This window comes from Capricornis sumatraensis, chromosome 17 (genome assembly GCF_032405125.1).
Source record: "Capricornis sumatraensis isolate serow.1 chromosome 17, serow.2, whole genome shotgun sequence".
NCBI lineage: Eukaryota > Metazoa > Chordata > Mammalia > Artiodactyla > Bovidae > Capricornis > Capricornis sumatraensis.
The window spans coordinates 37,170,980-37,185,098 of NC_091085.1; the positions used below are offsets into that span (position 1 = coordinate 37,170,980).

A 14,119-nucleotide genomic window follows, 5' to 3' on the forward strand; every position below is an offset into this window, starting at 1 on the left:
TAGGTAGATCTCTCAGGATGAACTTTTGTTCCCAAATGTAAAAACAGGGATAATACAATCTAACTCTCGTGAAAAGTACCTAGTATACAGTAAGTACTTATTATGCCTATTACTTACTGGTATACAGTAAACACATGATTAGTCTAAGTTATTTCCTCCCCTCTTTGCTAATGAAGGCACAGCTATTTAAAACTAAAAAAACAAAAACAAAACAAAAACCTGGTTTCAGTGATGTAAAAGTAGTATAGCATTACCTACAACCATTCAGTGGTATAAACTACTGGATAACACAATAACTGATATATATATATACACACACACCATTAATATATCAGAATAATATTCACTGATTCATTCAACTAATTACTTGAGTGTCTACTGTGTTTCACGCACTATTCTCATGCATGGAGGTACAGCAATAAAAATAGACAAAAGACAAAGTCTCTACTCCCCTGGAGCTCCCATTCTATTGGAGAATGGTGATAAATGATCAAAAAGTAAAAACATGAACCTGTACAAAGGACTAAGCAGAGAACAAGACTGAATGGGTGAGGTACTTGCTGGCTATTTTAAATCAAATGGTTAGGGAAGGATCTCTGAGAAGGAACAGGGCATTTAAGCTGAGGTCCTGATGTCAAGAGGGTCTAGTGAGATGGAAGAGTACAAAAGCCAGGGTGGGAACAGGCTTGACCAGGATGCCTGCAGAACAGTACAGAAAGCCGGTGGGGATTGAGATCTGAAATCAGAAAGGTATGTGGGAGCCACATAATAATGTAGAAAGATCATTCTAACTTTAGAAATTAAAGAGGCAAGAATGGAGGCAAAGTAATCAGGAAGTTACTGTAGTAATGAGCCGCAGCAGTAGTTGGACAGGGTTAATAGTGAAGATGGAGAGCAATGGATGGATGTGAGATTTGTTTTGGAGACAGGTTGATTAGGACTTGCTGATGGATTGGCTGGCAATGATGAAGGAAACATATCTTTAATTTGATCACAACATTACACTTTGTAAAGGTATAATCAGTTTTCTGTCACTTACAGAGGACTAACCAGCTCACAACTTACAAATGATAATTTAAGTTTTGGACGTTTTAGTCATTTCATAATTTTTCACAATGGGCCTTTAATATCCTTCATAATCAGAAAACGTGATTAAAAAATTATTGCAAAATGACTATTAATATCATGGATCCATACTGCTTCTTGGTTTCAAGAACTCAGTGGATCTTGACATTTATTATTTTAGTTTGCCTTTCAAATTCTAACTTGGGTAAGGAAAAAACTGCTTAAATTTGCTGACAACTTGGAGATGGAAGCTTAATATCAAAATGAAACTCAGAGAAATCAAGAGTCCCTTTGTCCTCAACCTACTTCATTGGAATTTATAGAACAACTCCAATTGCTTTATCTTCATATACAGAATTCATTACAGGAATTTAATCTTGATCATCTCTAGTTTTTGAAAATAGAGATTCAGTTAGGGCAAGGCATAGCAATATTTGCTCATATAGTATAAATTTAAGGAGGTAGTTTATAACCACCATAAGAGTCCTTACTTTCATTGGTTAACATTTTTCTTACTAGTAAAAGGTAAAAGCACTATATATGAATGCCCAGCCTTTTGTAGTTCACACATTTGGAAAATGCTAATATGTAATTGGATTTGAGAGGAAGGTGTCTCCTAAGAGGCTTCTGGAGGAAAATACTGCAAATTAGACAATTTCTCCAGATGACATCATCACAGAAAATTCCTTTAGGCCGCTCTGAGAACAGTGACAACAAAGCTGATACTACTATGGTTTGGAAAAGTGTATAAACTGTCTTTGGAATTTTTATATTGATATACTCTTAAGGCTTTAAATTAAAGGTACCATTTTAGCCCTCTGAAGTACTGGGAATTAACAACAATCCTCCAAAGAGAAAAAAAATCTACTTCTCATAATTTTACATGTTCAAATGTTAAATGACTGCCTCAAATTTCCTCCTTCAGATCAAGAAAGATGTAGCACATACTGCGAGGTTAAAAAAGCAAGAAGAAAAATATGCACACTGTGAGCTCACATGTGAAAAAAGAATGTGGATATTCATATTATATAGACAATATTAGGTTGGCCAGAAAGTTCATTCAGGTTTCTCTGTAACATCTTGAGGGAAAAAAAAAAAACGAACTTTTTGGCAGTCAAGTACTTTCTCCACTGTGTCTTTTATTTATTTATTTTTTACTAAAAAACTTTTTAAGGAAAAATATCACAGTATAGTAATTTGACAGTGGTCTTATAATCAGAAGAAAACACAAAAAACTTATTTGAAATCTTCTTACTCTTTTCTGTTTCTGTTCTGAAGAAATGCTCTTACATTTGCCCCTACAAAAATACATCAAATCACAATGTAATTGCACTTACATCAGTATTTCACAAAACTTATGAGATCAAAAGAGAAAAAGCACCAGATCAAATGAAAAACTGCCTATAGCTGTAAAATAAAAGCCAGACATGAAGGATGAGAAAATAAGAAAACCAACCAACCAACAAAAAACTAACTTGACAACCAAGAACACTATTAAGCACAAAAAGTAATTTAGAATCATATACTTAAAATGTGAGATTCAATTCAAAGAAGTACTCACCTATCTAAGGAACCATGCATAAATTTTAAGGTTTGGGCAACATCTTCTATCATATTCCTTAGCTGAGGAAGAGGTACTCTAAAAAAAAGCAAAATAACATCTGTTCATTTATAACAGACAATTGATTTCATAACAAAAGAAGCAGATCTTTATATATACATGAAAAATGTGAAAAGTATGTATGTTAACTATGAGTACAGCTGTGTAAAATGATTGCTTCCTGCATAATCAAAAACTCTGATGTTTAGATTTGGGGTACTAACATGGGTCAAGTTCACACTTTTATATCACCATCTACATGGAAATTACTTAATCCTCTTAGGATTTAATTTCCTTTATGTACAACGGGACCATAATCACGAAACCTTCTCAGGTTCATTTTGAGGATTCAATAAAAGTAATACGTTTAAGAAGTTGGTGTAATATCTGCGCCCATAGAAAGAAATGTGAATTCTTGACACTTTCCAGTAATACTAAAATCTCAATTGAACCTCTAACTCTTGTGACAAAAAGACACCCCTTAATGAAAGAGAAAGGAAAGAAAGTAGGAGAAAGGAAAGAAATGGACTTAACACTTTCTTATTGAATCCTTGTAGGAATTTTACAAAGCAGGTCTTATTATTCCCATTACATCAATGGGTAAACTGAGGTTTAAGAAGTAACTTCTGCAAGGAAACCCAGGGAGCAGAACCTGCTGGTGGGCTCCAAAGTTACTCTCTCTACTACCTTACACTGTCTTCCTGGTTACGTCCTCAGTATTCACTGCAGCCATCACAGTAAGATGATCTCCCCACCGAGAAAACACACGTTACTACTGGAGTATATGCCCCACTCTGTCCTCTGTGGGCCAATGCTTTTCTCATCCTGATTGTAAAAGATATAGTGATGAAGAAAGAAACATACAGACGGTGGCATTAAGACACACAGGGTAAAAAATCCCAGGGACGCCAGTTCAATTACAAACCACATGCATGATGTTGGAAATACAGAGATGTACAAACTGACACTGAGGAGGCGCTTGAGCATGATCTCTCAATACTCTATTTCCCAACCAGAACAAATGAGAACAATAATAACTACCTTTCACAGTCATGTGAAACAAGACGAAACAAGGAAAAAGTCTGCTACAGAGCGGTTGATATGAGCAATAAGACAGCTGGGTGAAGAGGTGGCTGGGACTATTTCCGACTTGAAGCTCGGGTTAGAGAAGGAGGAGGACCTTCCAATTCATTCTAACTTAACAAGCCAAGTTCTCTAGGAAGGAAATGACATAAGAATTTAGGAGAGGCCCCCTCCCCACCCCCACCCCAGTAATAAAGACTGAGAAAATGGCTAGAGCAAAACCTTGATCCAGAGCTCAGCAGTGACAGTCCTTTTTCGGCTTCAGGGCAAAACCTGTGGACTCTGTCTCTAGCTGACTAAATGTGACTGGTGGCATCACATGGTGACATCAGAACATGGGAGAGCAGCCTCTGCCCAGTTCTTTAGCTGGGCCTTCCTCTTTGCTCTCTAACTGCCCACACGACCTTATCTTACCACTGTATTATCTGTATCTTCTGCCTTTTGGGCTACTACAAAAGTCTAAAGGCACTACCCTGCCTTTTACCTGCCACTGCACTGTAAAGCATCTTATTCTGGATATCCTCCAATTTGTATAAACCCATACTGTGAAACCTCATGCGAAGAGTTGACTCATTGGGAAAAACTCTGATGCTGGGAGGGACTGGGGGCGGGAGGAGAAGGGGACGACAGAGGATGAGATGGTTGGATGGCATCACCGACTTGATGGACATGAGTCTGGGTAAACTCCGGGAGTTGGTGATAGACAGGGAGGCCTAGTGTGCTGCAATTCATGGGGTCGCCAAGAGTTGGACACTACTGAGCGACTGAACTGAACTGATACTGTAAAAACAACTCAATTTTTCATTATACAACCCATGGCATAGGGTAGTCTCCTAGCAGGGTTCATTATAGTCCTTTTTCAGACAGAAAAATGCACATGCATGCTAAGTCACTTCAGTCGTGTCTGACTCTTTGTGACCCTATAGAGTGTAGCCTGCCGGGCTCCTCTATTGATGGGATTCTCCAGGCAAGAATACTGGAGTGGGTTGCCGTGCCCTTCTCCAAGGGATCTTCCCGACCTAGGGACTGAACTCGCGTCTATTATGTCTCCTGCATTGGCAGACGGGTTCTTTACCACTAGCACTACCTGGGAAGCCTGAAAAATGCACATTAGCTGGTTAAAGAGAACCATCATGTAATAGCACCACTATCCTATCATATAAACATTTTTGATTCTCTTCCTGTCCAAAATTAAAGACCTTTTTAAAACACAATCATTTTAATATTTTTCACTGCAGCCTCTTTCGGAGTTCCTGTTTGTGGTGTTAAAACAAGTCCACACATTGTCTGATACTGTTGCTTTTGAGTGTGGGCTGGATTTAGTAACTCACTTCTAACACATATATAGATAAATGTCAGCCCGCTCTTATAGCCAACTATTAAAATAGGAAATATTTCAAAATACTTACAAAAAAGTTAAGAAGGGGACTGTGATAAGACATACCATTAAAGAAATCATTTTAAAGTTAAATATTCATTATTTCATCAAAGATACTCAACATCAAGGCAAAACATCTTTCTGCTGACCTTTAGTTCTCCAAAATCACCAACAGGAAAAAGAACAAAAACTGTAAACATGCAAAATCCAAACCATGATACTGTCAAAAGTCTGAGCAGAGGACAAGCTGATCTCAGCCACCTCTGTACTGGTCGCATCTTAGAGGAAATGGTATTGACAGCCTTACTAATTAATCTAGGTGGGCTGTCCTGGTACCTTTCTGCACCCTTCATACCAAATGAACACAGGTAGCCATTAAACCAGTGCAGCAAACCTTTCAATTGTAAAACTTCAATTGACCTTTTGACAAAAATGTCTCATTTTAATGAAACAGACTTTATCAGCAGTATTTTTAAAACGAATGTAAGGTAAACAAAAATCCCAACTTACTCCTCGGCAGGCAGGCCAATTAATAACAGCTTGTCAGTTTCTTTCCAATAAGCTATATGAATTTGTTTTCCATTTAAAAGAAGGGATGAGCTAAGGAAAAAACAGAGTCAAAATGAAATTAAGAATATCTTTAAATGTCATAAAATTATAAACAGTCATTTAGAAAAGATTACATATGGTATGATTTAAGAACTGCATGGTTAATAAGCAAATTTCTTGGCATATACCTAATTGCCACACAGAAAAGGCAAGGAATTGTACAACATAAGCATATTCTAAAATACATACTTCAAAAAGCTCACAAAAACCTGGTCAAACAAAAGCAGACTCATTATAGCAAAAAACTATTGAAACACTTTTGCTAACATTAATTGACTATATACACATTTTTTTAAAGAAGAAAGCTTCCATCTCAGTGTGTCAACAAATTTTTACTGATTATCTATTTATGAACCTAATTTACTAAAAGAGATTACAACGAAGGAAGATGTAGTCCCAGGCTCAAAACATGATCACTTAGTACAGAACACGTAAATAAGTAACCAAAATGTTGTCAGATTTAAAGGTATTCTCAAGGAAACATTTGGAGTAATAGATATATTCATGGTGGTGATGGTTTCAGGGTCAAACCAATGTCAAAAACGATCAAATTATACAGTTTACATATGTGCCATTTACTCTACTTCAATTATATTTCAATTAATTTGGAAAACAATGTGTTCTAAAGAGAGATACAACAATAAACTATGGAAACATAATATGATTCAATCTTATAGTGTGGGGAGGTGGTGAGAAGGTGTTTTCTTTGAAATTAAAATACGCCCATCAATCTTTATCTATTGCATCCCAGGACATAGTGTACTTTCTATACTATAGTAGATCAGTATATGAGATTTTTAAAAGGATATTAGTTTTGCCTTAATAAGGTTTAAAAAATGCATGTACTTTTAGACAAATATTAGATTATAGTCATAATTAATTTTACTATAGTTTTAAAACTGTATGCAACAAAAGACACATGTTGCTAAGGCATCCCTGAAATAATAATAATCTTCATACTCTTTCAAAAAAGTTTTTCCTATATATATTTAGTTTTCCACATCTGATGATAGTTTAGTTGCTAAGCCATGTCCAACTCCGCAACCCATGGACTGTAGCCTGCCAGGCTCCTCTGTGTATAGGATTTCCCAGGTAAGAATACTGGAATGGGTTGCCATTTCCTTTTCCAAGGGATCTTCCCAACCCAGTGACTGAACTTGCATCTCCTACATTGGCAGGCAGATTCTTTACCGCTGAGCCACCAGGGAAACTGCTTCCACATGTCTAATCCATATCTTATCTAACAAAGATCTAAATATCAAAGATCTAAAGTATCTAGAAAAATAAAATCCACATGGAGAAACTTAAAACACATCTTCTTACTAAAAAGATTAGAAATGAGGCCTGCACCTTAAAAACATGTTAAGAGAAGGAAGCTAGTCACAAATAACGACATATTTCAATTTCTTTCTTACAAAATGTCCAGAATAGGGAAATCTATAGAGACAAAAAGTGGATTAGTGGGTGCTTAGGGTTTGGGGGTGGGTAGGTGAGGGAACTGCTGCAAGGTACAGAGTTCTTTCAGATAATAAAAATGTTCAAAAACTGACTCTGGTGATGGTTTCACATCATCTTCAAATACCAAAAACCATCCAACTGTATACTTTAAGTGGGTGAATTGGATGCTGTATGAACTGTATCTCAATAAAACTATTAAAAAATTTTAATGCCTGTGACATGCTTTTATGAATGTGTGTGCTGTGCTTAGTCGCTCAGTTGCATCCAACTCTTTGTGACCCCATGGACTGCAGCCCGCCAGGCTCCATGGGGATTCTCCAGGCAAGAATACTGGAGTGGGTTGCCATGCCCTCCTCCAGGTTTATGAATGTGAATATATTCTAAATGGAGCCTCGGTTACTAGCATTCTGTAATGAACTAGTCTTTTATATATACACTATATTAAAAGTCCCAGAGTTAAATATCACTTTCATTTAGAGAATCTTTAAAAAATTCTTCCTGTTATCTTGCAGATCCTATCTATTAAGATCCTAGACAACAGCACAGGAAACTATACTCAATATTTTATAATTACCTATTACAAAGGGAAAAGAATCTGAAAAAGGATATGTGTGTGTGTGTGTGTGTGTGTGTGTGTGTGTACACTGTGCTGTATACCTGAAATTAACACATTATAAACCAACAATATACTTCAATAAAGAATCAAATCCTAAAGGTGTCATTGTAATCAGAGGATGGGAAAAGAAAAGCTAAAGCCTAGAAAATCCAACTTGATATCGTATCAGTATTGAAGGGCTCATAAAATTTGAGATAAACTTTTTTTTTTGTAAAGTCCAAACTGTTGAAAGGAGAAGGCAGTGGCACCCCACTCCAGTGCTCTTGCCTGGAGAATCCCATGGACAGAGGAGCCTGGTAGGCTGCAGTCCTAGGGGTCGCTAAGAGTTGGACATGACTGAGCGACTTCACTTTCATGCACTGGTGAAGGAAATGGCAGCCCACTCCAGTTGTTCTTGCCTGGAGAATCCCAGGGACAGGGGAGCCTGGTGGGCTGCCGTCTATGGAGTCGCACAGAGTCAGACACGACTGAAGTGACTTAGCAACTTAGCAAACTGTTGAAATATCAAGAAAAATAGTTTATAATTTGTAGATCTATTTTATGAAAAAAAGCAAAAAAAAAAAACCCCAAAAAACCTCAAAAACTTTGAACCCCCTCTTTCCATAAGTTAACTATAAAATTTCAAAGTCAGGAAATATTATAGATGATACCTTCTGAATACTCTTTTCTAAAGTGTATGTGTATTGTGTGTTTTTCTATCATTGTTTTAAGAACAAAACATTTTGAACTATATGAAAAATTTGTATTCAGTCATCCTTACCAAACACAAAGCTATTGTCAAGCAAGTTAATAATCAAGATACAATCATGAAAAAGCCAAAATTCATCATAATGCCATGCTTAATAGAGACCACTTTTATGAAAAAATTCTAAAATGCAGATCATTAGTCTAATTTTGTTATGTAAAATGTGCCCAAACACCCAGATCTACAGCTGTACTGAGAATATAATTTTCAACAGATGAGTACTAGAAACAACCGAGGTGAGAAAGAAATTATCCATAGATATCATACCTGCCATATAAATATTTCCATTATAGATACAAACATATTTGTATAACAGACACCTGTATTAGTGTTTTGTCAGAACCAAGGTAAAGAACTGGAAAGAAAGAGAATTAAAGCTAAACAAAAGTCAGTTATTACCTTGTAACTTGTGTCCCGGTTACATTTTCCAACATGTCACAGAGTGTGAGAAATATCCCTCTCACACTGTGGAGTTTCTGAGATGCCTCAGAAACTGGATAATGATAAAGGATTTCCTGCTGTTAAATGAAAAGAAACAGAAATGTCAATCCTTCTGAAATTTTCCAACAATAATTTTTTTCATGCAAAGTACAGACTTCGAACTAAGGAAAAAAACAAAAGTGACTCCTTTCAGCGTCAGTGGGAGTTTTATGCAAACATAAGAAGAAAAGTATGCCTGGAATTTTAACACATATGCACATTTAAAATAAGTTAGACTATCAAAATTGGTCATGATATATATGCTGAGGAGAATACTGATTAGTTAGAATAGTTAAAACCAATTACCAGCAATGCTTCAAATATTAATCTCCTTTACAATAAATTTAAATACTAACAAACATTTATATTTCATTATATAGATATTCTTGTCTCCTATGGTTACATATGCACACAGACACTAAATGAAACTTTAAGGAGTCTTTAAATTTAATTACTTTCATTACTGACTTTTAAAAGATAAGCTTCATCTTTGGTAAAACCATAAAATTTTTATTTAAACACAAGGCTGTAATTAAATTTACAAAGTGACAATAACAAAATTAAAGTCATGCAGATATGAAGAAAGAAGTATTAACAATACTATAAAATCTTCGGTTTCAATTTGAAAGCATTTGCCTGTCATAAATTAATTTGAATTCAACCTTTAAAAGGGACATTTTAAATTATGGAAAATACTAAATCCATAGGATTATTCACAAAATGCTTAATGGTTTTCTGTTTTCAAGAAGAGTATATTCCGAGGAAACAAATATTTTCATAAAATTAAATACATTTCAAAACCAGGATGTGCATTGTTAGTACTTTTCCATGAAGAGATGACCCAATCTGTACCTCACTTTTTTGCTGTTACTTAAAACAAAATGGTATTTTTTTCTACAACAAATTAGAAGCAAGCAAAATAAAAATTTCTAGATAGAAACCATAGCGAATTCAGAGTAATTTCCACTTATGATATTCAATGACAGTATCCTTAAATATTAATATAACCATGACTGAAACTCAAACTTTTAAAATGCTATATCTTTTCTTTGGTTCTCTCTCTAAAGAATGTTCTACACTTTGCTTTCGTCTCTCTTTAAAAGAAACAATTATGTGGCTTGGAATCCATGTCTTAGCAACTTCCATATTAGAATAAAATATAAATAATAATAAACTGGACACATCTGTTTTTTATACTTACCAAGCACATTTAATATATGCAAACTGCTATGGAAGATGTGTGCTAAATACAGCCTGCTTAATAACCTGAATTTCTGGTAGTATTTCTAGTGTAAAAGTAATCACAAAACATTTTATCTCTAGAAATTAAGTCAAACACCCGTTAAGATCTTCTGTTATGTCCATTTAATAAATCTGAACCTTAACTGGCAAACAAATTTACAGTATTTAGCCAAATACCCAACACCACTTTAAACAAATAACCATATAGTCTTCGATTAGTTTTTTTTTTAAAGTCCAAATCTTGTAACTTGAAGAAAACAAGCTGTTATTAAATATGTAACTCGTGAAAACAAAATGACCCTATGACATTTAATTGTAAAATAAGTAATACCAGAATACAAAGGTCATTTGAGAAACTCTCTGCTTCAACCTCTGCAGCAACCAGCCCACAAAGCCTCACTATTCAAGACCTGGCAAGCGCCACAGCTCCTAACCAACTTAATTAGCTGCGTTTTAAAGCACTTGTTTTGTAGCATGCATTTGCAGCAGCTTCCACTCTGTTCAGTAAGAATAAAAAGCCTCTCCTAATGACAGTGTTGATACAGGCCTGTCAACAGACCGAGACCTGTTCATTAGAGAAACACCGACACACATTCCCATGGAAAGAAAGGCGAGGATGACAAAAGGCCTCAGCACTATCCTACTCCAAGACAACCTGGAAAGATTCAGGGTGCTACCATTTCAGAAATATGCTGTGTGTTTTATTTAATACATAGTTAAATTTCTCACTTGTTCTAAAGATACAAAGGACTAGTAATATGTGCAAGAAATTAGAATTATCACCTCTAGGTCTCCATGTATTCTTCAGAGCACAGCAAATTATAAAAATATGTGTAAGTAAATTCCTTCCTTTCCAGTTCAGTTATTGGCTAAATTCTGACATATGAAAAAGCAACACAAGGAAATATACACTTTGAATAAAAATGGACTTGTCATTGACAGTATAGACTGCAAGGATTTCAAAACGAAAGAAATATAAATTAGGTTTATACTTTAATGGTTTTTAAAATTATTAATTATTTATTTTTTGGCAGCATCTTGCAGCATGTGGGATCTTAGTTCCTCAACCAGGGATGGAACCTGCACCCCTGCAGTAGAAGTTCAGAGTCATAACCAGGGAAGTCCCAGTAAAAACTTTTTTGATTTCATTTCTGCTAAAAGCATTATGGTACACTAGGTGCTCTGAGACCCTTGTGCTGTAAAACAACCAGACTCATGGCCAAAATATACTTGCTGAACTGCTCAATATAAAAGAACTAGAGAAGTCTCCAGTGATATTCCTCTCCATACCCTTCCTTCAGCACTGCAAGGCAAGCTGGGGCCTCAGCTGGGATTGGTAAGTAGAGGCCAGAAGTACAGAGGCAGGTTGTATTGAGGGCTGATACATACAGTGTCTTTGGTCAGGACACTGAGCTTTGGGCCAATAGCTGGGTAGGTGAGTCGAGCCTAGGACCATCGTGTTAAACCCAGAGCTTTGGGTGAGGCTGAAGTGCCCTAGGTCAGTGACAGAAGCAGAAGAAGCAAATTCTCCTTGCAGGAAGGTATTCCCCATTTAGAACCAAAGGACGCCCAAAGATAAAAATCAAGCAGCAAGTTTAGTCAGTGATACCCTAGAACATAACAAGGTAAGCCACCACAAGTCCGAGTCCCCATCAGCAGAAGAGATCTGTATGAGAGGCTTAGAGAAAGTAAAGAAACACGAAGACAAGCAAGCAACAAGGGATTATCAGGAATAGTGCAGCAGATTTGCATGTAAATTAGTTAAAAACTTTGCAGGAGTTTCTCAAAATAAAAATGGGACTGTTTAAACAAACAAATACCACGGAGAGGTTAAAAAGCAGTTTGGACGTAGCAGAAGCAAGAAACTGGACACAGAAGATACAACCGATCTTGAAAAGGAATAATGGAGTCATTAATTAATATCAACTACGGAAGTCAGAAGACAAAGAAATACTGTCTTCAAACAGATTAGAGAAAAAACTTTTCTGTTTAGTTGGCATGACCAGTGCCATGCGTTGACTTCATCTTCTTGGCGACACAAGAAGACTTACAAAGGAAGTATTACAGGAAGAATTAAAAGCTACCTCAAGATGGGTGAAAAAGGCAGCATCAGATGAATAACAACAACATGAATTCAGTGAAAGAGAAATGCCTAAAGCATAAGTTTTAGGAAGAAGAAAAATAACCAAATAAGATGAGATATAAGAATAGTGAATTTAAAAAAGTGAACATACATGCAAATTTAAAGATGATTCATCTGTATGAAATATGATGCATAAAATATGAACTTTATGATATATAATTTATACATTCTGTAATATATAAAATACAATAATAAACAGTAGTACCAGTAGTATAATTATGCCCGATTTGTAGAATTTTAAAAAACGATGGCACTTAACTGCTGATGATAATAGCATGTATGTGAAGAGGGGAAAATTGGAGTTAAGGTGTACTAAGGGCTTTGAATTATTTTGAAAAAGAGTTAAGATAGTGTTTAACTTTAGAATCTGTTAAGACAAATATCATGAGAAAATATTTAGAGTAATCACAAGAAAAGAGAAATAAGAACATACAGCAATAACAACAATGATACAAGCAACCAAGTATAGGTTAAAAAATATCATGGAAAAAACAGTTCAAATAGACATTTTAAAAGAAGATAAGGAGAAACACATTCAAATATTTTAGTAATCTCTATAAATGGGCTCACTGAGCTTGTCAGTGTGAAGAGTGCTGTGTGGAAGAGAGATACCAAAAATACAAGACATAGAATGGCTGAGGAAGCTTACTATGCATTTGGAAATCTACAAAAAAGTCCTTGTCCTTACTTTTTTCCTTTGCACTTTTGAAAAGACACTCACCTCTTCCTTTGATGTTTCTGAGTCAAGCTGTAGTGTGAGGTACATAACGACGTGAGGAGTGTTTAGAATATTCTGCTGGATACCTTCTACCTCTTCTCCCCACAGAAGTTTGACTAGATCACTTGTGTTCGACTGTGCCTTTTTCTGTCTTGGTTGAGCTGTTTCCTTTTTCACAGCATATGCATTTTCGAATGTCAGTTTCACCTTTAAAAAAATTAAAAGGTATTGGTTTTATAACAAGGGAAAATCAGCAGTGGTTTTCACAAAGAAGACTCTGTACATGCACATTCACTCCAGCATGCATAAAATCACTGTAGAGTATGGGCTCCTTGAAGGCAGGAACTGTGGATTCTATGTTTATTTGTATCTCCAGCTCCTAGGACAATGGCTGGCACGTATTATTACAAACATTTATTGAGTAAGAATGTATAAATCTCTGTACCTAAGTTCATTCATTTAAACGTAGTCACTGTATTTTAGGGACTTCCCAGGTGGTGCTAGTGGTAAACAACCTGCCAGCCAATGGAGGAGGATAAAAGATGTGGATTAGATCCCTGGATTGGGAGGATACCCTGGAGGAGGAAATGGCAAGCCACTCCAGTTGTTCTTACCTGGAGAATCCCATGGACAGAGGAGCCTGGTGGGCTACAGTCCATGGGGTCACAAAGAGTGGGACTGAGCGACTAACACACACACATAGGATTCTAAGTATTGACAACAAATACAAGATATGCATGGAAAAACAAAAGTTAGTATGAGCTGATAGTGTAATAAAGAGTAACACTACATGACAAATGCTAACAGCACTGACTCATCTGGGGAAATTAGCAGGAAGAGATTCAGGATTAAAAGCAGGAAGACATTCAGGATTATAAGATTCAGGATTAAAACCTCATACAACCAGAATTAGCTCTCCTTTCAAATGGTGATATTCAAATATTCTTCTCTTAGAAATTCTTTGTGGTCCTTTAAAATAAAG

General features: G+C 35.9%; 1 protein-coding gene across 1 annotated transcript in view; it reads right to left on the reverse strand.

The window, feature by feature from the left end:
* Window positions 1–14,119, reverse strand: part of INTU (inturned planar cell polarity protein) — a 77,509-nt gene that overhangs the window by 29,446 nt on the left and 33,944 nt on the right. Inside the window, exons 4-7 of the mRNA XM_068990223.1 lie at window positions 13,141–13,344; window positions 8,954–9,072; window positions 5,637–5,726; window positions 2,627–2,704 (exon numbers count right to left, since the gene is read on the reverse strand). Of these exons, the coding sequence (XP_068846324.1) occupies window positions 2,627–2,704; window positions 5,637–5,726; window positions 8,954–9,072; window positions 13,141–13,344 (491 nt within the window). The remainder of the gene's footprint in view (window positions 1–2,626; window positions 2,705–5,636; window positions 5,727–8,953; window positions 9,073–13,140; window positions 13,345–14,119) is intronic.